The 25,195-nt window shown below is 41.1% G+C and overlaps 1 protein-coding gene across 3 annotated transcripts in view; it reads right to left on the reverse strand.

Moving 5' to 3' along the window:
• Nucleotides 1-5,785: 5,785 nt before the first annotated feature.
• Nucleotides 5,786-25,195, reverse strand: part of LHFPL1 (LHFPL tetraspan subfamily member 1) — a 49,621-nt gene continuing 30,211 nt past the window's right edge. Inside the window, exon 4 of one of the 3 annotated variants that reach the window (XM_003262214.3) lies at nucleotides 5,786-6,744. In XM_003262214.3, coding sequence (XP_003262262.1) covers nucleotides 6,563-6,744 — 182 coding nt within the window. In that variant the 3' untranslated portion in view covers nucleotides 5,786-6,562. The remainder of the gene's footprint in view (nucleotides 6,745-25,195) is intronic. The other 2 variants (XM_012498798.2, XM_003262215.3) reach the window with 2 other exon arrangements.

A 25,195-nucleotide genomic window follows, 5' to 3' on the forward strand; every position in this document is an offset into this window, starting at 1 on the left:
ACTTCTCAAAAGAAGACATTTATGCAGCCAAAAAACACATGAAAAAATGCTCATCATCACTGGCCATCAGAGAAATGCAAATCAAAACCACAGTGAGATACCATCTCACACCAGTTAGAATGGCCATCATTAGAAAGTCAGGAAACAACAGGTGCTGGAGAGGATGTGGAGAAATAGGAACACTTTTACACTGTTGGTGGGACTGTAAACTAGTTCAACCATTGTGGAAGTCAGTGTGGCGATTCCTCAGGGATCTAGAACTAGAAATACCATTTGACCCAGCCATCCCATTACTGGGTATATACCCAAAGGACTATAAGTCATGCTGCTATAAAGACACATGCACACGTATGTTTATTGTGGCACTATTCACAATAGCAAAGACTTGGAACCAACCCAAATGTCCAACAACGATAGACTGGATTAAGAAAATGTGGCACATATACACCATGGAATACTATGCAGCCATAAAAAATGATGAGTTCATGTCCTTTGTAGGGACATGGATGAAACTGGAAAACATCATTCTCAGTAAACTATCGCAAGGACAAAAAACCAAACACCACATGTTCTCGCTCATAGGTGAGAATTGAACAATGAGAACACATGGACACAGGAAGGGGAACATCACACTCCGGGGACTGTTGTGGGGTGGGGGGAGGGGGGAGGGACAGCATTAGGAGATGTACCTAATGCTAAATGACGAGGTAATGGGTGCAGCAAAACAACATGGCACATGGATAAATATGTAACAAACCTGCACATTGTGCACATGTACCCTAAAACCTAAAGTATAATAACAAAAATAAATAAATAAATATGTTTCAATGTCAGTGTATATATATCAGCCTCATTTTTTTAATATATATATATTTTATTATACTTTAAGTTCTAGGGTACATGAGCACAACGTGCAGGTTTGTTACGTATGTATATATGTGCCATGTTGGTGTGCTGCTTTATAGATTATTTCTGCAACACTCTCTTACTTCGTCATTCTCAGGTGAGGGATCAACTCTGTTTCCTTAGACATCTTTAATTTTATTTTGAATTAGCATAATAAAGCCTAACCTATGGCCTTTCTACAAAAAAAAGAAAAAATTTATATATATCCAGCCCCTACCCTAGACCAATTAAATTAGAGCTTCTGAAAGTAGATATTGACACTAGAAAATCATAGCTGATTCTGGTTTGCAATCAAAGATGATAACCATTGATGCAGATCAGTGCCTCTCAAACTTCAATGCAAATGAATCACTTAGGATCTTGTTAAAATGCAGATTCTGATTCAGTAGGTCTGGAGTAGAGTCAAGATTCTAAATTTCTAATACATTCTCAATGTGATACTGACACTTTTGGACCATAGCCCACCGTTTGTGTAGCAAAGGTATAGATAACATGTAAAGTCATGAGATTGAATGAACTCACCAAGGGGGTGAGAATAGACAAGGAAAAGGTGCAAGGGTAGCTAGTTTTTCTCTCTAAATAGTTGAGAACTTGGTGCAAGCATCGAGCAGGGAAATTATTACATTTAACCAGGGCTAGGGGTTTTGTGGGTTTTTTTTGATAAATATATGGCAGAATTAAAGAGGGGAAAAGAGTGGAACATTTATGCAAGGGGTGATTACAATGATAAACTAGGGACTTTAGTTGTGTAACTAGGATGGGGTCAAATAGTTGGTAGAGTGGGGATGTTAAAAAACATGAGATGAAAGAATAAGAAGTGTTGGTCAGGAATGGGAGATTTGACATCAGAACTTTAGTGATTGTGTGTTTATTGTTGATGTCAAGAGTGGGAGCTACAAAGGTTGGGTAGAAAGAAATATATTATTGGAGGTAAAGAAGTCAAAGAGTTTTGAGGCCAATAAATTGGAAGAGTGGTTCACATGATGTTGAAATTTCTAAAAGTATGAAAGAAATAAAAATAGAGAAGAGACTGAGCCAGGTGCTAAAGTCCTTATGAATGAGGGATGACTAGGAGGTCAGTAGATGATAGCAAAAATAAAGGGAGGGTGGTATGGTGTAGTGGCATCTACAGATTCTGACTCAGTTGAACTGGGATGGACAAAAGCATCAAAATTTTTTAAAAGCTTCCCAGGACATTCTAATGTTCACCAGGATTAAAAATCACTACGTTAGAATAATCAATGCAAATTAAAATTAATGGGGCTACCGAATGATTAACTCCTTCTATAGTTACTGAGAATTGTGGAGTCAATAGCCAGTGTTATCTTAGAATGTTAGTAAGCTCAGTTAACTGCCTTGCCCAAGGATACACAGCTAATAAATGTTTGAGCTGAGATTCAAACCTTGATTTGTCCGACTCCAAATCCTGGACAGACTTCACTTTACCATGTTGCCTAGGAGGGCAATGTTTTAGTGCAGAAGATACTGAGATATCTTCGAAAGAAAGTCGAAGTGTCCCAAATGAAATTCTAATAAGCCACAGTGGGAGGAGACACTGTTTCTCTGGAGTGGTTCTGATATTTACCTCTTTATTTACCTTTTTTCCCTCTTGAACTTTCTACCAGCTTTGATTCTCATATGTAATTTCTACCACCTCTTCTAATGTCTCCTTCATGTAGCAGAGACACTACATGAAAGGGAGCCAACATCAGGGTCCTGCCAATGTGGATGCTGGCTGGCCCTGATACCCCCCACCCCCGCTACCCCCGACTCCCAAGTACTGTTCTCTGGGCCTCATTTCTGGAGGGGGAGGAAGGAGAAGAATACGGCACTGCCATCAAAACCTAGCATTTTGTCTTCCCCTACTTCTGCCTCCTAACATGTCAGCAGCTCTGTATAATGAAAATCTAAATTATTTGTGTGCGCACATAGCAACTGTTTATTTGCTGTTAGCTTTGAGGACTCAGTGGGGGTTTGACGAGTTTAAAGAAGAGATCTGGGAGATCTCCCTGGGAGAGCCAAATCTCAGAAGTAGATGAAAAAATGAAGCTTAAAATGCATTTCTCTACATCTGAGAGAGAGGCCAGTAATAAGTATCTTTCAACTCCAGCCCCACTGCAGCTCAGAAAATGCTCTTTAACCAAGGACACAAGGTAGCTATGATTCTTTGGAAGAGCCCTGAGTGCTGTCTACTAAGAAAGCTTTACTGGGTATGGCTGGAGATTGATTGTGAGTTCTAGAAATAGCACACCTTTCCCCTCAAGCCACCAAGTAGGATGCCTTCCATCCTTTACAAAATATATTCAGTATTAGTTTTCTTGAAAGTTCCATTTTTCCCATCACCAGGCTTCCTAGGGACCAAATACCATCTTGAAACTACTTTAAATTAATATGAATGTTTCTACAGAGAGTGAAGGCCAGACTCAGAAGGAAGTGTCCCCATCACATATTGAAGGAGCTAGAACTTTCCTTAGTACAATTTGTTTGACAAATTTATAAAGCCTCTGCTTCCCAGAAGCTTCCTCATTCCCTCATCCTCACAGGGTTTTCCCTCATCCAGCCAAGACTTCATACTGCCATCTACTTTTGCATAAGCCAGAACTCCTTTCCCACAGACCAGAACCTTTCCATCTTGGCTCAGGTCACACGCTCACTCCCGCAAAGCAGAACCCACTGCCTGGAAGTCACTAGCAGCTGTAAGTGAATGAAGGCAGCTACTCCTCTGAGAGCAGAGGTAATGAAGTGTGACATTAGAGAGACAGCACCACTGAAGACATACCCTAGTGACTTAACACTTGCTAGCCCAGGTGTAGAAATTTCAATCCTCTAGACACAAAAGCATGCCAATTGGGAAGTTGTTGCCCATCTGAGATTATTTTCTGAAAGGAGTATCTTGCAAAATGGGCTCTTATGAAATATTAAATGGACTGTGAGTTAGCCTAGATGAATCACTTCCTACCTCTGACCCCCTCCCCAAGATCTAAGTGGTTCAGGGTCAGAAAGGGCCCATAGTCAGGCACTCAGCCTGCATGCCCAGGTAAGGAACATGGCAGCCAGCTAGGCATGGGACAAACTGCAGAGTCTCTTAGGTTCTCACCTCATTCATTCAGCCTCCACCTGACCCATGGGCTCTCCTTCCTTTCTGTACAATAGCAGCCTAAGACACAGATTTAGCTTCTAAAAGTTTGCTCCAGGCCATGGGGAAAAGAACCAAGTCTTGTCAGGCATCTATGTAAAAACAAGGCCTGGCAGGAAAGAAACCAGACATAGGCAAGGAGGAATTTTAATTCGAATTGAACATGGGGCTAGATCCTTCTTTGAATATAAGCCCCTGCAGACCTGGTTTCTTCACAGAAAAAAAATATGTGTCTTTTAAATCCAGTTTCCTTTCATTGGAAAAGAGGAGAAAACATTCCAACTTACTTCACCTGCAACTAACTCCTCCAAGGTGATAGTTATTTAAAGTGTTCTTTCAAATTAACCCCTTCCTCTTCAGTCTCCTTTCCAGGGTCCAATTACTTCACAGTGTGTTTAAGCTTCTGGGCCATGGAGGAAAGCAAAGCATATACTTCCTGGGAAGCAGTGCACAAGGCAATGGCATTGTCTGGTGGCTAAGAGCACTCACTGAAATGTTATTTTCCATTGGCCCCACATAACCTCAAGCTTCATTCTCCAACCTTCCCTGCCATGCTGTATGCCAAAGGAGTCTGACCTCAATGGGCTATTGCAACAGGCTTCTTTGCCAGCTGCCACGTGGCTGGGTCTGGCTAATGATGGGCACTGGCAGGAGATCAAAGAGTGGAAAGAGTGAGATATGGGTGTTCATTCCCCTCTCTCCCTCCTTACTGCATTTGGGCAGAGACTACATTGCGCTACCTGAAGCAAGAGCTCCTGTGAGGCAGCCCCTCTTGTACATGTGCAGTACTTACTGGGTGCCAATAACAGTTTCTTCCCTTTGTCCTTTCAGTGTTAGGAGTAATAATAAGAACAGCCCCTCACTGTTCATAGTCTTTCTATGCCTCACAATCACTGGTAAGTTCCCTTAACCCTGCACACACCATCATAAATTGTCCCTTCACTAAGCTCGTCTCAGCTAAACTCCTTGAGAATACCATCTGTTTCTTGGCAGGATTCTGACTTATACGCTCACTTTGACAAAGTCTATCCTACAGAATTCCAGAAGGTTGCCTAGCCTGAAAAGAGAGATCGCCTGATCCAACTACCTTTTCTGAAGTGAGCTATCTGTCTTTTCTCAAATGTTTGACATATTCTTTATATGTCAACTATATGTCAACTATAGATGGAGGAAGCATTTAAATTCACTTACCTATGTAAAGCCAATATAAGAACTCTGACCTCTCATGAGATAGCATATAACTTATGAAGCCAGTTTTTTTCTATTTCTATCCCTCTAGGTAGGGCTGTATCAAAACCATGCTGGAATTATTAAGAATAGAAACAGATGAGCTGGCCTTTTGAATCACGGGCCCTCCCCATTCCCTAAAGCTGTAGTTACAGAACAATAGCTGTAGTTATGGAACAATGGAGCTGGCCTGAATTAACTGGGGGAGAGGAGTGAGACAAAGTCTGCCCCCAGGAGACACCAAGTTCTTCTACACCATCCATCAACCTTGAGCACAGATGGGATGGAGTCCAGGCCTAAAAATACATCAGCCCTAGGTGACATCAGTGCTGTGTTCTTTTGTGGCTAACTCGCCCCAGATGGAGGAGAGATCATTTGATGAACAGTCTTTGAAACAGGCAGATGAACTTATGTCACATTAGGAGTGACTATAGGGGGTAAAAGGCCACTGTGGATTTCCTAGTCAATAAAAATGATCTCTGATAGAAATTTCAATAAGTATTTGCAGAAACATCCTTGTCACTGTCACCATGAATTTAAATTTATTGAGTGCCCCACAAATGCTAGTCTATTCTCAGTATATTTGATGAACACCATTTCTTTATCTCTAAAGGATGAGAGAATATTTGCTACTATGTATTTTTTTTGCTCATCACCCAGCCAGAATACAAATTGAACTCCTATGAATATTCTAAAGCATAATGAGGAAGGGGCTCCAGGCTAAATGCAAGTATCCTTGATTAATGTTTTCCCCACCACTGGGAATCACCCTCCCCCGCTCCCCTGAAGCTTCCCCATAAGGGGTGGGGAGGGGAAAGCAGGAGAAAAAAAGGAAGAGCCAAGGTATACTCCTGATAACGACACAAAAATTGAGCAGTAGTACTCCAGAGATGTTTGGGGGTGACAAGAAATACTCGGGAATGAACTGATGAACTGTGTGAATGGAGTGGTAGGAACCAGCTCTGCCCATCTCGTGCTCCCTCCCTGCACAACTATTCTTACCCAGCCTTAGCTTTGGATCCTATTTTGCATAAAGGGGTACTTTGGGTCTTCGGGTTAGCACGACTTGCCAGTTGGGTAAATGTCTGAGAATGTTTCCACTAGATGAATTTTATAAACAGCCAGTGACCTACTGGATTAAAGATAAGTGAAAATGAACGATAATTAGTTTAAAAAGCATGCAAACACTAGGCTACACTAATGACAGTTAGATGACAAATGGCCTAATCCTTAGTACCTCTTTTCAGGGCTCCCTCCTCCCCTTTCCCACCCTCTCCAATCTTCTTTCAAAGCTCAAGGTTTGAGGCAATGGTCAAGCTCCATAGCATAAGAATTGGTATTCCTCATGATGCTCTCCACCAATATGACAGGCTTGGGGTTTCTTCCAGCAAAGCAAGAGAGCCAAGTGCAGATCAACATGGCTGCAGCTGCTCCACCTCCAGCACAGTAATAGGCCCAGCCAAGCCGACAGGTACCTGTGAGAACAGGGACAGAGAATGAGGATTGGGTTGTCTTTTCATATTTTCTCTTTGGTAATGAACTATAGAAATGATTCTAGAAAGTACAGTTTTTATACATTCTCTTTGGGATGCTATGGTTAGGGTGAGAATAGGAAACAGTGAATACCCCTGGGCTTCCTATTTTCTTCTTTCCTTCTGTGCTGACTGCTGATCTTTGCCTTAGCAAGAGGTTGTAAGATTTTATTTTTTTGTTAGAGTAGGAGCCTGGGGGTGGTATGGGTGGCAATGCTAATGACAATGATGACAAGAACAACTTGATAAGATGTCAAGCATTATGCTAAGCTCTTTAAACATATATCTCATTGATCATTACAGTAATTATATGAGATAGGTACTCTTATTAACCCTGTTTTACAAAGGACGAAGCAACTGAGGCACACACAGCTACAGAAGATGAGGCAACTGAAAACCACACAGCCGGCAAGTAGTAAAGATACAAATGCTGACTCATCATGACTTCGAAACTCCACACTTTTAACCACAGTGATAGAATACTGTACATGGGCTGCCTGCATCATCAGGGGATTAGACAGGTAAAATAAAATCAACTCCCTCTTACATCATGTCTCTATCCTAACCTAGCCTTTCAACACCCAGGAAAGAAATATGCATTGGAATCAAAGCCAAGCTTTGAGGTGGGTAGTTTTCTCTTTAAAAGGTAATGGGAAAGGTCACCTGCTCAAAGACATCCACCCCACCACCTGCTATTCCATCAGAGACAAGTTCCTTTGTCTGAAAGATTTGTGACTTTTCAGCCATCCTTCAGAAAATGTTAATGCCTAGAAAAATAAGAGCTTTTACTTTACAAGGTATCAAAGTAACTAACTGCTAAAATAAAGTGCTTAAGCAAACAGGACTCCAGAAATTATGGTAGGGTCCCAGTGATACAAAATTGCAGAGAGGCCCTGAGAAGAGAGATAGGCAGCAACTTTCACCTATCTCTCTCTATCTAAATCTTGAAGAAAGTTAATCCTGACTACAGTCAGTGGAGGATGTCAAGATTGATCTGTATGACAATTTATTTTCTTAAAGGCTAAATTCAAATAACTAATTATTTATTTTCACATACTACTTGGTGAACCTTAATTTTACTGCTTTTAATTGATTAGTTGGTGTGTCCTAGAAAGAGTCTAAGATGGGCCCAAGCTTGGCTGCTTTGCTTTCCCATTCAGGCCAGCCTAATTTATCCCCATATTTCCCATCTCAGAAATAAAATAGTCTACCACCAAGTCATGTCTCATGCTGTTTCTCCTCTTATTCACCAATTTATAGCTTCCTCAGAACACTATCCAGAACTTGGCACCTGCTTGAAGCCCTCCCTTGATTCACTCCACTGGGCTCATGTCACCTCAACCAAGTAGCCCTCCCGGAATGTATCCGTATACTCCATAGACAGATGTACCTGCTGGACAAAATATTGGGAGAAAGATTTACATTTCACATTTTTTTATCTGCCCTTTCCTCTCTTCCAGATTGTTGGCCCAATAGTACAGATGCATTTGTTTCTTTTCGTGATTATACTTTCATGTGCCCTATCCACAGTGGGTACCATTTCAGTACATGTGATTTAGCCTAACAGTACTTCAAAGCTGAGTACATTGGCATTTTCAACCCTTTACACCTAAAACTATGGCTTAAATTTTGAATTAAAGTTGAAAAACCAGCGAATATAGTATTTTATTTCTTTCTGGAATGTGCCCTGATCCCTTGTACCTTAAGGCTTATGCACATTCTGTTTCCTTTGCCTAAAATATTTACTGCATGTGCACGTGTACGCATATACTTTCCACTACTTTCTTTACTTAGTCAATGTTTAATAATTCCTCAGAACTAAACATAATCATTAATTCTTCAGTGAAGTTTTCTCTGACCTTCCTAAGTCAACTTCCCTCATCAGAGGCTCTCACAGTACTGTGTATCCTTCCTTTCTACTTGAATGGGTGAATGGATCCCTTATCCCCTCTTATGACCACTGTCAAGTGTTACAGTCCTTCAGAGGAAATAGTACTTTACCAATAGACCTGGGCAGTCTAAAGTTCCTGAACTCCTGTGGTCCCACCCAAAATCATGATGAAAGCCCAATTACAGCAGCTATGAAAATAGTACAAACCTCAGAAAGAGCAAATTTGAAAGAGAAGCCTCCTTTGAGAAAGGAGCTCAACTATCTCCAAAGTAGTTTAAACATGAACAACAATGGTGGACTCTGAAGACAGTAAACTGAAGAATACCATATAGAGACAGGCAGCCTATAGAGCTATATCCCCTCCTTGTTGCTCCTCCTCCTAGACACACACTCACAAACATACACACACTCTCACACACACACACACTCCCTGTTTCACATACACAAAGTAAGAAGGTTTGAACAATGTTTTGGAATTCACAGAGTGAAAACTCCAGAGACTGGAAAACCTTCAACTTCTGCCATCACTGGGAAGAAGACTGCAGACTCTATTGCACCTACTTCACAAACTATAATATGAGGCTCCGGTGATAGCCCTGGGAACTCTCTCAGAAGCAGACAGGTAGAGGCAGAAATCCAGACCAAGTGCCTTTACTCCCAATCCAGTGCTCTGCCCTCTGCAGTTTTTTTTCATCACACCCAAAAGCATTTTTCCCTTACAGGGCCCTTGACCTGTAAGCCCTAAGGAGGGGGGGCTCCTAAGTCAAGTTGTAGTAGACTCACCTGAGCTTCTCTTCTAACCCCCTCCAACAAAAATCTCCTGTACTCACCTGGCAGAGCAGACAGGAACCAGCTCTGAGGTGGGCCCATTGTCAAGCAACTTCATTGTCCCCAGCTTATTCCAAATCTAGTCTAGACAAGGCATCAGAAGCCTCATTCTGTTTCTTCACCTGTCTCTCAGGTCATCCCCTCATTCGAGTAGCAAGGATATTTCTATTAGGTACATGCCCCATGGGATCAGGGAAAGACTCATTTCTCTGAATGAAGAGAATGAATGCATAGCATGCCATTACCCCAAAGCCCTAGGCAGGAAGAAAACTGACAGAGTGGTTAGCTCCAGAGTGAACAGCTGGCTAGAAAGGCCCCAATAAACCTCACTGAAGTCAGAACCAGGTATCACTGAGCTAGGAGCCAACACTAAAGTGCTCCTATTGCCACCCCAAGTGCCTTGTGAATTCCCTCTCGGAGAGATTCCTGTTAGACCTCTGAAGGCATCTAAGTCCCAGACTGCTGTCATAAAGGAAACTAAGGAGAAAGAGGGGAAATATATGTTCCATCCACATCCCTCCCCAGAACTCTACCTGTTATCTACCGGAGGAAAAAAAGAGATTATATCATTGGCACTGTAAAAGAAAAAGAAAAAGAAAAAGCAGACCTTTTAAGAACTACCTTACCATTTGGAGAGCCACTGTCAGCACTCAGTTACTCCGCAGAAAACTTGCATGCTGGTCTGATGGCCCACTGAGGAAATCGTCTATGGAAGGGTGCAAAAGTAGGGAGCAGGTGGCAATGAGTTGCCATATTTGGCCTCTTGTTGCCTTTTAGTGAAGTCCTATGGACCATCATCCATTCCTAAATCCCAGTATTTAAACTACTATTGATCCTTATTTTCATCTGACAAACATGTATTGAGTACCGACTATATGCTAGGCATTTTTAATACACCATCTCATTTAGTTCTCATAACAGCCATGATTATTTCCATTTACTGCTCAGGGAACTGAGTTTCAGAAAGGTAAATGACTTGGCCCACTTATAAGTGCCAGAATTGCAATTTGACTGCCAGACCTAAGTCAAAGTTCATGATTATCCATCTCAACCATGCTAGGAGAATGAAACCAAGAACACAAATTACTACAGACCAAGTCTTGCATGAATATACAATGCCTTCAGCCAATTACTTCACCTTTCTGGACCTCAGTTTCCTTTACTTTTAGTGGAAGGATTTACTGAAGAGAATTCTAAAAGCCCCTTCCAGTTCATATTTTCTATTGTAGTATGAATATGATAAGTGCTTTAAGAGATATATGTGTAAAATACTGTAGGAATATCCAGGGAAGGAGGAATTATTTGCAGCTGGGAAAATTTGAGCTCAGGTAAGCCTTTGTAGATGCTACATTTCAACTTGGCTTTAGTAGTAGGAAGTGGGCATTCTAGGCAGAGGGAGTGGTTGGCGTGAGCAAAGTTATGTGAGTGAGAAAGCACATGACATGTTTCAGAGAAAGCATAACATTCAGAGCTGTTTCCAAAAAGGAGCTATAGTTGACAAAATCATAAACTGAATCTACATCAGGAGAGGGCACAAAATCTGTCATCTTTCCTACAAGCAGTGTGAAACAATGGAAAGTTTCTGAGCAGGGAACGATATGCTAGAGCAAGGTTTCTCAACCTTGGCGCTATTGACATTTTGAGTTGGACATTTATTTGGTGTGGGGGCGGGGGCAGGGGGCGGTTTTCCTGTACACTGTAACACCCTGGCTTCTACCCACTATATGTCTGTAACAACTTATTCTTCCTCCCCACCAAGTTGTGAACACCGAAAATGTCACCAGACATTGCCCAATGCCCGCTGGTGTGAGGGGAGGTTGCTTTCTATTGAGAACCACTAAGTTAGAGGTATGGTCTGGAAATATTAACCTGAAAGGTCTGTGTCAAATAGACTGGAGGCAAATGGAGGATATAGGCAGAGAGAGTTACCAGAGGTCAGGGACACTGCTACACATCCAACAATACATAAAACAGTTCTCCACAACAAAAAAATGATCTGGCCAAAAAGTGTCGATATTGTCTAGGTTGAGCAATCCTCATGTAGACAAACACCAGATATTTGTCCTTTAAATTCTATTCAAAATAAATCTTCATGACTAAAAGATTAGCCCAACAGAATGGAATTTCCTCCCTTAAGAACGGCCATGCATGGTTCCTTCTTGACCTGGGAGGCAGACTGGGAGTGAGGCATGGTCAGTCGTGAGCATTCTGGTATGTTACCCCCTGGAAGGCAAGGGAAGCTCAAGGGGAGAGATCTCACAAGGTATTGAGGAGGAAGCACTGATTCCCTGGGAGTAAGGAGACAAGATAAATATTTGAATAAATGTTTTAACTCCACCAGGTCTCAGCTCTTTAACCCTTAAAATGCGGAAAACTGATTAAGTACCTGGCTAAAGACATCACATTAGGACCAGATGCATCCTTAAAGTCCCTTGGGAAACACCAAACTAACTGCTTCCTTGCCTTCAGATTAAATGCACTGACTCTACTTCCATGCTAGAATTGTTTAAAAGTCTGTGTCCTTAGAAGATACTGCAGGGAGATGACATCACACCTAGAAATTTTCTCTATATCCATGCATGGGTGTCTGTGAAGAGAAGGATCGGTGGCAGGATAGGGGGAGAAAAGAGGTTCTAACTGCAAATTAGCTTTATGCAAAGCTTCTGGATGAGCCCTGAGATAAGCCTATTCCTTTTTGTGCTCTTCTGTATCATTTCTAACACTCTATCTGTGAGTCACTCAATTCCAGTGTTGAATTTGCTGTGACAGAATCTCTCATACAAGTTATTAAATCATCACTCAGCAGTGGGCCTGACATTTAAATCAAGACACGTTGCTTTTATTCCAAGTTGCAAATCAAATTGGTTTGGAATTTGACTCTGTTTCCTTTGATTCAGCACGATGTTATGTTTTACAGCTCACTGTTTAGAGATAAATTGTCACCGGCGGCCACTTAAACTGACCACCCTCCCTAGAGCCGCAGCCCTATGCCTTTCAGGGTTGTGGTGTCTGGCTAGTTGTCAATGGGTCATGATGAGCTATGGGGAGTTAGCCCCAAACCAGTGCTTGTGGTGGGACCTAGCATTGCTGTGGGCATCAAAATTACGGACCAGAGTGAGTCAGAATCTGATAGAGTGGCTCCCCCATTCAGGGGGCATGTGCAGAATGCCAGCTTAGAAGCCAAGAATGCTGGAGAGTGAATCCAAAAAGGGAGTTCTCTTTGGAGGAAGAAGGAAACAATGTTGAAAAGAAAGGGCATAAAAAGAGAATGAGGTAAGTCTGTCTTTTGAGCGAGTTGAGTCTTCTCTTTCAGAGAATCATCTGATGAAATTCCAGGCTCCTGAAAGATTGGAGGAAGAGTCAGGGAAGCAGGGATATAGCAAGCCCATAATGACAACTAACACCTCCAAAACTGAATAGGGCTAGATGAAATGTAGTGGAACCTTCAGATATATGAAGATTTAATTTCACACAAGTGTTGCCAACAGTCAAGTTCTGAGAGCTGCTACTGTAGAAGGAAAAAACAAGCATGCTAGGACCCCGGATTATGGTAAGAAGTGTTGGATATTGGTGTGGAAGGGGAGAGGCTCATGAAGATGGGGTAAGAATTGTGAAGTAGTTTGGAGTTTCAGGGTCAGGCAAGAAGGGAAAAATCCATTTGGACAATGTGAATAGTTCAAGGGTGTAGAGAGAGGGTTGTATTCCATTAGAAAGATGAGATCCAAATTCTAGGAATTATTGGAATTAGAAGACTGGCGGGTGTTTCAGGTAAGGGGCAAAGAGAACAATATTAGCATTTGTTTTTTCATCTAATATACTCCAATAATCAGGAAGTTTAAGAGACACTGCCCTGGCCTTAGATAGGCAAAAGAAGGGAAGTAATGACACCAACGATAGAGAAGAACCTAAAATGGGAACCTGCATATCATCCTCAACTTCACCACCCAGTGTAGAGGAACAGGACAGATATACAGAGAAATCTGCTCAGGAGTGACCTGGGGGCCTTGACGGCTTTCACAGGCTTCCACATATCAAGCCAGGTAGCCTATAGTGGCCCTGAGGACAAAACCCTCAGCTACAGAGAAGCACCTAGGAATCCTTTGGAATTTGATAGAGTAGGGTGTGAGGGGAAGGAATAGAGAGAAATCAAAGAAGAGAAAGAGAATAAAGGAGAATCAATGGGGTGGGTGGAAGATTAGAACACTAGAGATACTAAAGGAGAGTCAATGGGGTGGGTGGAAGATTAGAACACTAGACATAGAGATCATGGCACATGGAGACTGATGGCTGGGGAGGGTTAAGCTTTTACAGACCTCTTCCTATTGAGGGTATTATTTTTTCCGAAGCAAACCCAGTTCAGGAAAGCCAGCTGTTCTTCTCAGCATTGTGGCACCATCTAAAGTCAAGAAACCAGGTAACCACCCATCTCCCAAACTACTGTTTGGTACACATGGTAGGGTAAGGGAGGGGTGGTTGCTATTTGCTGACTCAACACATTTTTGCCATGAGGTCCTGAATTTTATGTTAGCAAGAGAAGTAGCAGTTTGGAAGGAGCTGGTGGTCCCATCTGTTCAGAGACATACTGCTGACTTTAGGGTCTTTATAGGTAGCAACATAAAAACATTTTTAATGCAGCCAAGCTAAATGAACAGAGAACTTTCTCTGCTAGGTTCAGCAAACACAGATGAATAATCCACAAAGATAAAACAAAGCCAACGAATTCAAGAGCAATTGCCAAACACCCTACCACCCCCACCACGGCCCCCAGTAAAAAGACAGCCAAAGCTATGAGAACATCTCTCTTCTCACTCTCCAAGCTGGGCGTGAGTGTCAACAGCAGCCCAGATTGGAGGCCCAGAACCTACTGAAGATTCCAGAAGCCTGCCAGGCTCCTTTGCCAGAGAAGAAGAATAAAAAACAGCCCACTGAAAACTTCAGTTGTTCAGGTAAATATGTTATTGTGAGTAGCCACTGACTTTTTGGTCCAGTCAGGTCTGCAGGAGGGGTAGGACATTCTGGGTTTTCAACTTCATCACGGTTCAACCCAATGTTCCAAAGGGTAAGGGAAGACCAGGGCACTTGCCAGAAAGTCCATGGGAGTACTCAAAGAAGAGCCAAGTCCTCATGATGACAGAAATGCCCTGATTTGGCTGATTTTCCTTTTCTCTCTCACACACTTCTGCCGAACAAATTGAGTCCTTCGATTAAAATCTTCCTCGCCATTATTGAGCATTAGCTTGAGCTTTCCTCATGTTTTGCCAACCCGTATTGCTTATTTATATCACTTTTCATATAGCTATCCTGAGTTTTAGCTACTCTGCTCATCTTCCATGTCTCAGGCCAAGTTAAATTGTGCTTCTAGGTCTTTCTCCAGATTTACCTTCAGCTGCCTCTGAAAAACACTTCTGGGTCACCCCGTGTTGCCTTTTATACAGCCTGTCAGCTACACCTGGAGCAGATTCTCAGAAGAGCTTTGGGCGCTCTCCTCAAGGAGATGGGTTAAAACCCATCTGACCAAATATTGGATGTATTTGATTCAGCACTAGCTCTTGACGACCCTTAGCCTCTAGGAAATTGGTTCCTCTCCCCTAACATCTGCTCAGTAGCTCTCTGCTTGCTTCCACTTAAACTTTCTCAGCTAAATAAGTCAGTTACTGGAATAGTAATAGCTAATATTGGTTAAATGTTTCTATATGCCAGTCACTATAGTAAGCTCTGTAAACATATTGTTTTCTCATAGGTAAGATCAACAAACTAGATGAGTGAAAGGGAGCCAGAAGCAGAAATGGGACAAGGAAATAGACTATTAGTGTGACAAATGCTCCGATATGGACTGCTACAAGGATATAGGTGAGAGATATCAAATCCAGTTGAAAGGAGCTGGGGAGTTTTCAGGGAAAAATAAGAAGTTAGCTAGGTAAGGAAGGGAAGAAGGGCATTCCCAGCAAAGGGAGTAACACATGCAAAGTTGCAAAGGGGTGGAGGAACATGGTATTTTCGAGGTGGCTGGGCAAGAGAAGAAGATAGGGTGGTGATGGAAGTGATAGCCAGAGTCCCTGTAGGCCTTGCTAAAGAATCTGGACTTTATCCTGAAGGCAATGGGGAACCATTGCTAAAGAAGGATAATGACATCAGATTCGCATTTTGGAAATGTCAGTTTGTCCACAGAATGGGAGATAGATAAAGGGGTTGATGTGCACTACCTTTGTGGAACAGGGAGAGAGAGAGTCAGGGACTATTTTCAGTAACCTAGATGAGAACGTACATAAAGAGAAGGAAGATAGATTCTAGAGTTGTCATTGTGTGTCTTCGCATAACAACAGTAATTTACTCCTTCTGACGACACTACACATTTGTGATTGACATCATTATGGCTGCTTTTGTTAGACTCCATCTGTGTGTGTGTGTGTGTGTGTGTGTGTGTGTATGGATAATGTCTCCTCAAATAAACTACAGACTTGTTGAAGACTATATCCTTAAATTCTTTGTAGTTTTTACAATGCCTTATTCAGCATCTTGAATACAGTGAATGTCCAGAATATGCTTACTGAGTGACTGTTAATAATTTTTGACATAATCCTCGAATATTCAAGAATGCTAGAAAGCCAGACCCAGTGAGCTGACTTACCTCAGGACTCAGAAGTGCATGTTCCCTCATTCTAGCCATTAAATTAGCCCCATACCAGCAATGCCAGCTTTGAACATTAGCTATTTCCATCCATGCTTTATCAGCCAACAGATATACACCATAGAGACTTTTCAAGGTCCAAGGTTCCTGGGTAATGACAAATGCCACAAATAATACCACCCAATATGAGTTTAGTACTTTATCATTTTTAAGGTATTTTGTGATCCATTATCTCATTTATTTATTTTTCATTTGTTTTATTCATTCGTCAAGTCCCAGCCAGAGGCAGGAATTATTATAGACAAAAGAATCAAACAGCCAGATAAAGTATCTGACCAAGGTCCCCACTTAGAGAATATAGAGACTGAGCCCAGGTCTGCGTGTGTTCAGGAAGTCAGTGTGGTACAGGGAGAAGAGTCTGGGATGAGAGTTACAGGGAGCTGTGCTAGAAATCATGTCCTTTCACAAACTGAACCTGTGAGGCAAGCCATTTATCCTTTCTGTGTTTCAGCTTCTCCATGAGTAAAATGGAAGCGATACCACCTATCTCACAGAGCAGCTATGAAGGCCAAAAAGATGACACAAAGCACTTAGCACCATGCCTAGAATAATTAATACTTCTCAGATCCTCTTTATCTCAGCTAAACACGCTCCCAACTGGTCCAACAAGTTCCCAAAAGTGTCTGAGAGAGCTGTAAAATACAGATTCTTAGGCCCCACTCCAGATCTACGAAATTAGTATGTCTGGGGAGAAGGCCCAGATGATTCTGATACACAGCTCCATGGGGAACCACTGGATAGGACCATATCATTAGCTCACATCAGTCTAACTTTTAGAGGAAAAGCAAGAGGAATCCACATTTATTGGAAACCTACACTGTGCTTGATACAGTGCTAGCGGCTTTCATTTGAAAGATACGTTTGTCTCTTTCTCATAATTTCTCACAGTTCACCAGGGTGAGGCTTGGTGACAATGATGTGAAAAAGTCATATGACATAGAACACAGATATAACATATATTTTCACCCCTGTAACTAGCCTCGCCAGGGAATTGCTCCTAGGATTACAGTTGTCCCTCGTTTTCCTCCTGGTTCCTGCCTTTGAAACCCATTTCACTTTATTAAAAAACCTTCTATATTGTCCAACCTATACTAATAACAATAGTAATACTATCAGTTAATGTCAGGCCAAGCAGCTCACGTCTGTAATCCCAGCACTTTAAGAGGCCGAGGTGGGCAGCTTAGATGAGTCCAGGAATTCAAGACCAGCCTGGGCAACATGGTGAAGCCCCGTCTCAACAAAAATATAAAAATATTATTTTTATATTTTTTGTTGAGACGGGGCTTCACCATGTTGCCCAGGCATTAACTGGAAGAAACAGAAACAAAGAATTAAGTGTGTTCACATTCTTTGATCTAAGGACCAGAGGCAGGACTGAGAAAGCAGCAAAGAATGAATTCACCTGACTTTACTGCCATCGTGTGGTCATCTGATGCATAGACAACTGGCTCACAATTCCGCATTCACTTTTCCAGTCATTGAGCCTACTAGGCCCTCTGCAAGGCAATGTGAAAATAAGGCCAAGTGAAGCAAAAGACCTGCCCTTGAGGCTATTGTAACAGCCTGGCTTTCCTCTGGAGTCATCAAGCTGGAAGTCACCTTAGTCACCAACTACTCCAGGGGTGAGCACCCCATTCTCATGCAGACTATGTCAGAAAAGATAGAAATGTTTATAAGCACCGTCATTATTTTTCTATTCAAAATGAAAGTAGCTTAGTGGCCCATGGGATGTATAGAGGCTCATTACTTTAAGCACCTCACTATTTTTAATAGAAGACGATCAGTGAGAAAATCTAATGGTAAATTAGCTTTCTAATCTGTTATGCCTTGTACCTGTAGAGCATTGTTTTCATAAAGCACATTTATCTGCATTTTGTCATGTTATGGCCAAAACAATTTTTGAAGGTAGGTATATTAGTCCATTCTCATGCTGCTATGAAGAAATACCTGAGACTGGGTAATTTACAAAAAAAAAAAAAAAAAAAAAGCCGGGCACGGTGGCTCACGCCTGTAATCCCAGCAGTTTGGGAGGCCGAGGTGGGCGGATCACGAGGTCAGGAGTTCGAGACTAGCCTGACCAACATGGTGAAACCCTGTCTCTACTAAAATATAAAAATTAGCCAGGCATGGTGGTGCATGCCTGTAATCTCAGCTACTCAGGAGGCTGAGACAGAAGAATTGATTGAGCCTGGGGGTCAGAGGCTGCAGTGAGCCGAGATATCGTGCCACTGCACTTCAGCCTGGGCTACAGAGTGAGACTCCATCTCAAAAAAAAAAAAAAAGAAGCTTACTTGACTCACAGTTAAACATGGCTGGGGAGGCCTCAGGAAAGTTATCATCATGCCAAAAGGCACCTCTTCACAGAGCAGCAGGAGAGAGAATGAGTGCAAGCAGGGGAAAGGCCAGATGCTTATAAAACCATCGGATCTTGTGAGACTCGCTTATTATCATGAGAACAGCATGGGGGAAACTTTCCCCATGATTCAGTTATCTCCACCTAGTCCTGCCCTAGACACGTGGGGATTATTACAATTCAAGGTGAGATTTTGATGGGGACACAGAGTCAAACCATATCAGTAGGTAATATCATCCTCACTTTAGTCGTGGGGAAACAGGTTTAAAGAAGTGAAATTACTTATCTATGGTGATACAGTCAGATAGCAACAGAGCCACCCTACAATTTGTACATTCCATTCAGTGCAACACTGAGCATGCCAAGCACTACGGATGTGCGGTTGAAATCATGTCCTGTCACAAACTTAACCTCTGAGGCAAGTCATCAAACCTTTTTGAGTTTCAGCTCCCCATGAGTAAAACAGAAGCGATACCAATTACCTCACAGAGCCGCTGCTTAAGTTGCCTTTTAACTGACTGATTCCCCACTGCTTGCTCCGGCTCAGCACAGCTTCTTCAATGGCTGGATACTCCTCTCTGTGTGGGCTAGAGGGGCAACTAAAAAGTCTTAAGCAACACCTAAGCCATGGATTTTCAAGGACTGCCTGCCAGGGCATTCTAGCTGATGCTGCAGGAAAATTGTGAGGGGCGAATGGCCTCCTATAGATGAGTTGCTTTGGACAATCCCTTTGGCCAATCTCTGGCCCCTCCTTCCATGGGTGGGTATTACTTTCTTTTTTTTTTTCTTTTCCTCTATAACCTAATCTTGATGGGGTGGGTATTACTAAAAAGCTCCTCTCCTCTAGAAGGGATGCCTTAAGTAGATTGCTTTAGTTTTTATTGTACATTTTTAACATATACAATATGATGTTTTTATACACCTATAGTGAAATGATTACTACAGTCAAGCAAATTAGCATACATTTCTCCTGTTTGTGTGCGTGTGTGTACACATTAAGAGGACCTGATATCTGTTCTTCTGTTATTTAAATACAAAATAGGTAGACATGAAATTAGATCAAAGACCTCACCATAAAAGTAGGCATATCACAACACAGGGAGGTAGGCATGTATCTGGGGCCTCTGAGTAGTTATCGATCTAGTCCAATGCTCTCTATGTGAAAACAAGGAAACTAAGGCTCAGAGTGCCAAAGTGACGTGCCCAAGCAAGCTTAGGAAGATCAAAACCCAGGTGCCCTGATACCCTGGCCACGGTTGTTTCTACCACACTTTGATGCCCTGCTATGGGCATGGAGATGTATTAGACTGCTTCTTTGTGCTGTGGTGAGCACAAGAAAACAAACTGTCCATAAAGAAGGAAACTGGCAGAAAGAAAAGGTAACAGGAAATGCCTGGAAACTGAACCCACAAAGGTCAAACCCCAAGTCACCATAAAAGGCTCTGAACTGGCAAGAATGAGCGGAAATGATGGGAGAGCAAAGGAAATGAACCTCCAGGAGAGGAAACACAGGGAGCACACACAGGGCTTTTGGGTGGCCTCTACTGCAGGCCTTTGCCAAGTGTGTGTTGGAGGGAGTCCCTCCTTCCCTCCCAGAAGCCAAGTCTGGGGCATCCCCTCCAAAAAGGCTCTTGAGACCTAGGGTGCTACTAACAGCAAGTTACATATAATGCAGCCTATTGTGCTTTGTATGGGTCTATACTTCACTTAATCTTCTCATTAACCCTACAGAGAGAAATACTATTACCAATCCCCATTAATGGAGGCTTGCACAACTTGCAAATGGTAAGGCTCATATTTGAACCCAGGTCATTCTACTATTAACCTGTGCATTTATCCTTCATGCTGCATATACTGGCTCCTTGCTGTAATAGGTCCTTTTTCTGAAAACTAAAGTACTGGGAACATTTTTATTTTAACAACTGGTATCGGGATGATGATGATGATGATGATGATGATGATGATGATATCAGATATCAACTATTGACTGGTTACTATATACCAAATACTATACTGTGTGTATTACATGCATTATCTCATCTAATCCTCACAACAATCCATGAGGTAGTAACAAACTCACAAATGCTGAATAATTTGCCCAAGGTCACAGAGCTAAGAATGTAGCTATGCAAAAGCCCAGTCTTACAACTAGGCAATCTATGCCCAACCCTCTCTTTCAATTAGAGGCTTGATGAAGAATAGCATCAATTTAGAATTTGACTTCTCAAGAATTCATCTGTGTGGCATCAAGTTCATAAAATCTTCATTTGATGGCTGGAGTTCAATTAACAACTAGCAAAGCATTTTTCTCAGCTTAAATTTTTCATGTATTTAATAAAATTAAGGCATATGAAAGGCATTGCACTTGACAGGGCTGTTGCAAGGAGCCTTTACCTGTTTTCTCCCTCTTGTTGAATGGGTGATTCATTCAAGAAACAGATACTGGGTTGCCATTAAGCAGCATCTACCGTATACGTGGGAGTAAGGAAACTAGTCCTAGGTCACTAGTTGTGGGGCCTTCAGAAAGTCACCTGCCCTTTTTGCCCCACTGACTGATCTCAAGGTCCCTCTCAGTTTAAGTTTCAGTGCAGGTTCCCGGTTAATGTTTGTTCATTTTCTGTTTTAAATATTTGGCTGTTAGTTTCTTCTTTAAGTGAAGAAAAGAAGTAAAGGAGTCAATTTCCTAAACTGTTCAACTGAAGACTCTGGTGGGACAGGGTCAGGTACATAATTTTCCAGGGGGGTAGAGTGGACACCAAGGGAGTCCCGGGACAGCAAGGGACCTGGAAGATGGACTGGAAGACACAAGAGAAGAACCTGGAAACAAAAGAGGCAGTGGAAGGAAGGAGGTCAAACTTCCCTGGTTTGCGGGGGGCAGGGGGGTGTTGGTAGATTCTTTTTGTAATTGTACGTTTTTGTTTTCAAGGCTGTATCTTCCCCAAACCCCCTCCAATCATTCATCGTCCCTATCCCCCAAACACATGCCCCAGAAGACCAGAGACAGGCCCTAGATAAACTATATATAATCTTAGAACATGTGGAACACAAAAATTTTTGTAGATATTTCTTATTTGTAGATATTTTTATAGATATTTTTGTAGATATTTCTTATTTGATTTTTTATAGATATTTCTTATTTGTAGATATTTCTTTTTGTAGATATTTCTTATTTGATTGAGTTTAGCAGGACCATTTACGTTCCTTTATTAGTGCAAGTCAAATCTAGAGGCACTTAAGAATTTCCCACATATATCCATTCCAATGGGGATCTCTTTCAGAATCCCATCAGGTCCAGCCACTTCCTGATTTATGTTTAATCTGATTATACCAAAAGATTGATGGGGGACTGGGGGTGGGGATACGGGTTGAGGTGGGGAGACAGGATGCATCACTAGTTACTTTCCATGATGTTTCAGACATTTGTTTCTGAAAACAATAGAGCTGAAGTGTATCCTAAAGAAAAAAAATTCTCAAATGACCCAAGACATACCCTCACCAATGGAGAGGAAAAAAGTCATTGTGGCACACAGGCAGTGAGTTAGAAGATAGGCTCCATTCATTATTCTGCCTTTAATTTGCTGTGTGACCTTACACAAGTCACTTTAGCTCTCCATCTCAGGTTTTCCTCATTATAAAAATGGCATATTACCATCAGTCATGCTTGAGATTTTTTGGGTCTTATTATATTATATTCATGAGAACATGTTGTGAATGTGATCCATTGATGGACAATACAGACATTACCCTAGAATTAAGTGCTATTTATAACACAACAGTTCCGTAAGCTTACTTAAAAGCAGCTATGTCTCATTAGAGACCTAGAACCATAAAAACCCTAGAAGAAAACCTAGGCAATACCATTCAGGACATAGGCATGGGCAAGGACTTCATGACTAAAATATCAAAAGCAATGGCAACAAAAGCCAAAATTGACAAATGGGATCTAATTAAACTAAAGAGCTTCTGCACAGCAAAAGAAACTATCATCAGAGTGAACAGGCAACCTACAGAATGGGAGAAAATGGTTGCAATCTATCCATCTGACAAAGGGCTAATATCCAGAATCTACCAGGAACTTAAACAAATTTACAAGAAAAAAACAACTCCATCAAGAAGTGGGCAAAGGATATGAACAGACACGTCTCAAAAGAGGACATTTATGCGGCCAACAAACATATGAAAAAAAGCTCATCATCACTGGTCATTAGAGAAATGCAAATCAAAACCACAATGAGATAACCATCTCACACCAGTTAGGATGGTGATCATTAAAAAGTCAGGAAAAAACAGATGCTGGAGAGGATGTGGAGAAATAGGAACACTTTTACGCTGTTGGTGGGAGTGTAAATTAGTTCAACCATTGTGGAAGACAGTTTGGCGATTCCTCAAGAATCTAGAAACAGAAATGCCATTTGACACAGCAATCCCATTACTGGGTATATACCCAAAGGATTATAAATCGTTCTACTTTAAAGACACATGCATACATACGTTTATTGCGGCACTATTCACAATAGCAAAGATCTGGAACCAACCCAAATGCCCACCAGTGATAGAGTGGATAAAGAAAATGTGGCACATATGCACCATGGAATACTATGCATCCATAAAAAAGGATGAGTTTATGCCCTTTGCGGGGACATGGATGAAGCTGGAAACCATCATTTTCAGCCAATTAACAGAGGAACAGAAAACCAAACACCACATGATCTCACTCATAAGTGCTAGTTGAACAATGAGAACACATGGACACAGTGAGGGGAACATCACACACCTGGGCCTATTGGGGGGTGGGGGGCTAGGGGAGGGATAGCATTAGGAGAAATACCTAATGTAGATGAATGGTTGATGGGTGCGGCAAACCACCATGGCACGTGTATACCTATGTAACAAAGCTGCACGTTCTGCACATGTATCCCAAAACTTAAAGTATAATTTTTAAAAAAGAATATCCTTAATAATGTGCTTTAGGGACAGATGGCCATACAAAAATAACCAAGTTTACCAAAATGATGGTTAAAATGCCACATTTCTCTGAACATTGTCACTGAGCAACAGGAGTGAAATTCAAGATTTTTGTGTCCTCTTCCTCAGAACTAAAGAGTAAAGGAAAATAACAGTGTAAGAATCAGCTAAAAAAAAATCTGTTTCCTGATCATTTCATTTTGATTAAACTAAAGCTTTAACATAGGAATATTTTGACTTCTACCTTAATAGACTAGAACTTAAAGTATAAAAAAAGACAAACTCACAAAGCTGTGTTCCCTTTTCCCCTATGCTAGACAAAATAGGACTTCTTAAATTATTTTATCTTCCACCTTTTTCATCTGTAAAATAAAAATTTCAATATTAAAAAAAAGAAATGTATGTATGTATTTATTCTCCAAATATTAATGAGGACATTTATTATGGACTCTGTGTTAGGTATAGAAGGTATAAGTTGAAACATATTATTTTTATCTTGCAATCACAACCTAGTCTCCCATACCTTGACAATAGATTGACTCTATTACCAATAAATAGTGCTTTCAATAATAGGAAGTAGTAAATATTGTTCAACAAGGGACCAAGTTCTCTACTAAGAAAGATACTTCTCACTTGTTACATGTGCAGTGTTATTTTCTTAAGCTAATTTAATATAAATGAACCCATATTTAAAATTAAAATGTATTCTTACTGTAGCTCCCAATTGTTTTAAAGCATACTTCTTTTTCATTTGCTTTATATTTGGACCATGACTTTCTTATATATTTTATTGCATGTTTGTTTACCTGGGCATTTCTAATCTTTTTATCTGTCATCTGACATTTTCCTATTCACAAATTATCCTAACCTTTCAGTTAGAATTTCTCCTTCTTCAAGACTCCCTTTTCCTTAGCAACCTTTTCACCGAAGGCCATAAGCCTCCTCCAATTGTGAACAATTGCCTTCTAATGTGTTACAGAGGCTTCGTTCATGCTATTCTTCAAAGATTTGCAGACTTGTAGTTATGGTTTCCTGGATTACTTGCCTTCCTCTTTTGGGATTTATTCTCTCCTTTGACTGTAATATATCTTCCAATATCCCCCTATGAAAAATGCATGAGCGATAAATGTTATGTGGCCTTCCATGTTGAAAATCTTCATTATTTTATTTTACTTGAATGACAGTTTTTCTGGATATACAATTTTAAAAGCATTGTACCTTTTCATCTAGCATCCATTGGCTTTGATAAAATATGTTATGCCAGAATGATTCTGTTCTTTATATGTATTTTGTCTTTTATAAAACTTTTTTCTTCTCTACAAGTTTTTAAGATATTCTGTTTATCTTTAATGTTCTGAAATTTTGTCATAACATGTATATTCATGAATCCTTTTATTCTCATTGTGCAGAGTAATCAGGGAGACCTTTTATGTTGCTGAACATGACTTCTCACATCCCTTTTTTCCTGTGTGGAACAAATAAACATCTAGTTTTTTGTGAAAAACAAAGAAGTATATAGCTTCTCTAAGTTTTCAGTGGGACCTATTTAGGTGTCCCCTGTCTATATGCCATTGGGTATGAAAGAATTTTCTAGTAGTGTGTGGATTTAAGAGGATTTTGAAAATCTCATCAAAGTTGCAATAAGTATATTAAGAAATCACTTGAAATC

This window comes from Nomascus leucogenys, chromosome X (assembly GCF_006542625.1).
Source record: "Nomascus leucogenys isolate Asia chromosome X, Asia_NLE_v1, whole genome shotgun sequence".
In the NCBI taxonomy this organism is placed as follows: Eukaryota; Metazoa; Chordata; class Mammalia; order Primates; family Hylobatidae; genus Nomascus; species Nomascus leucogenys.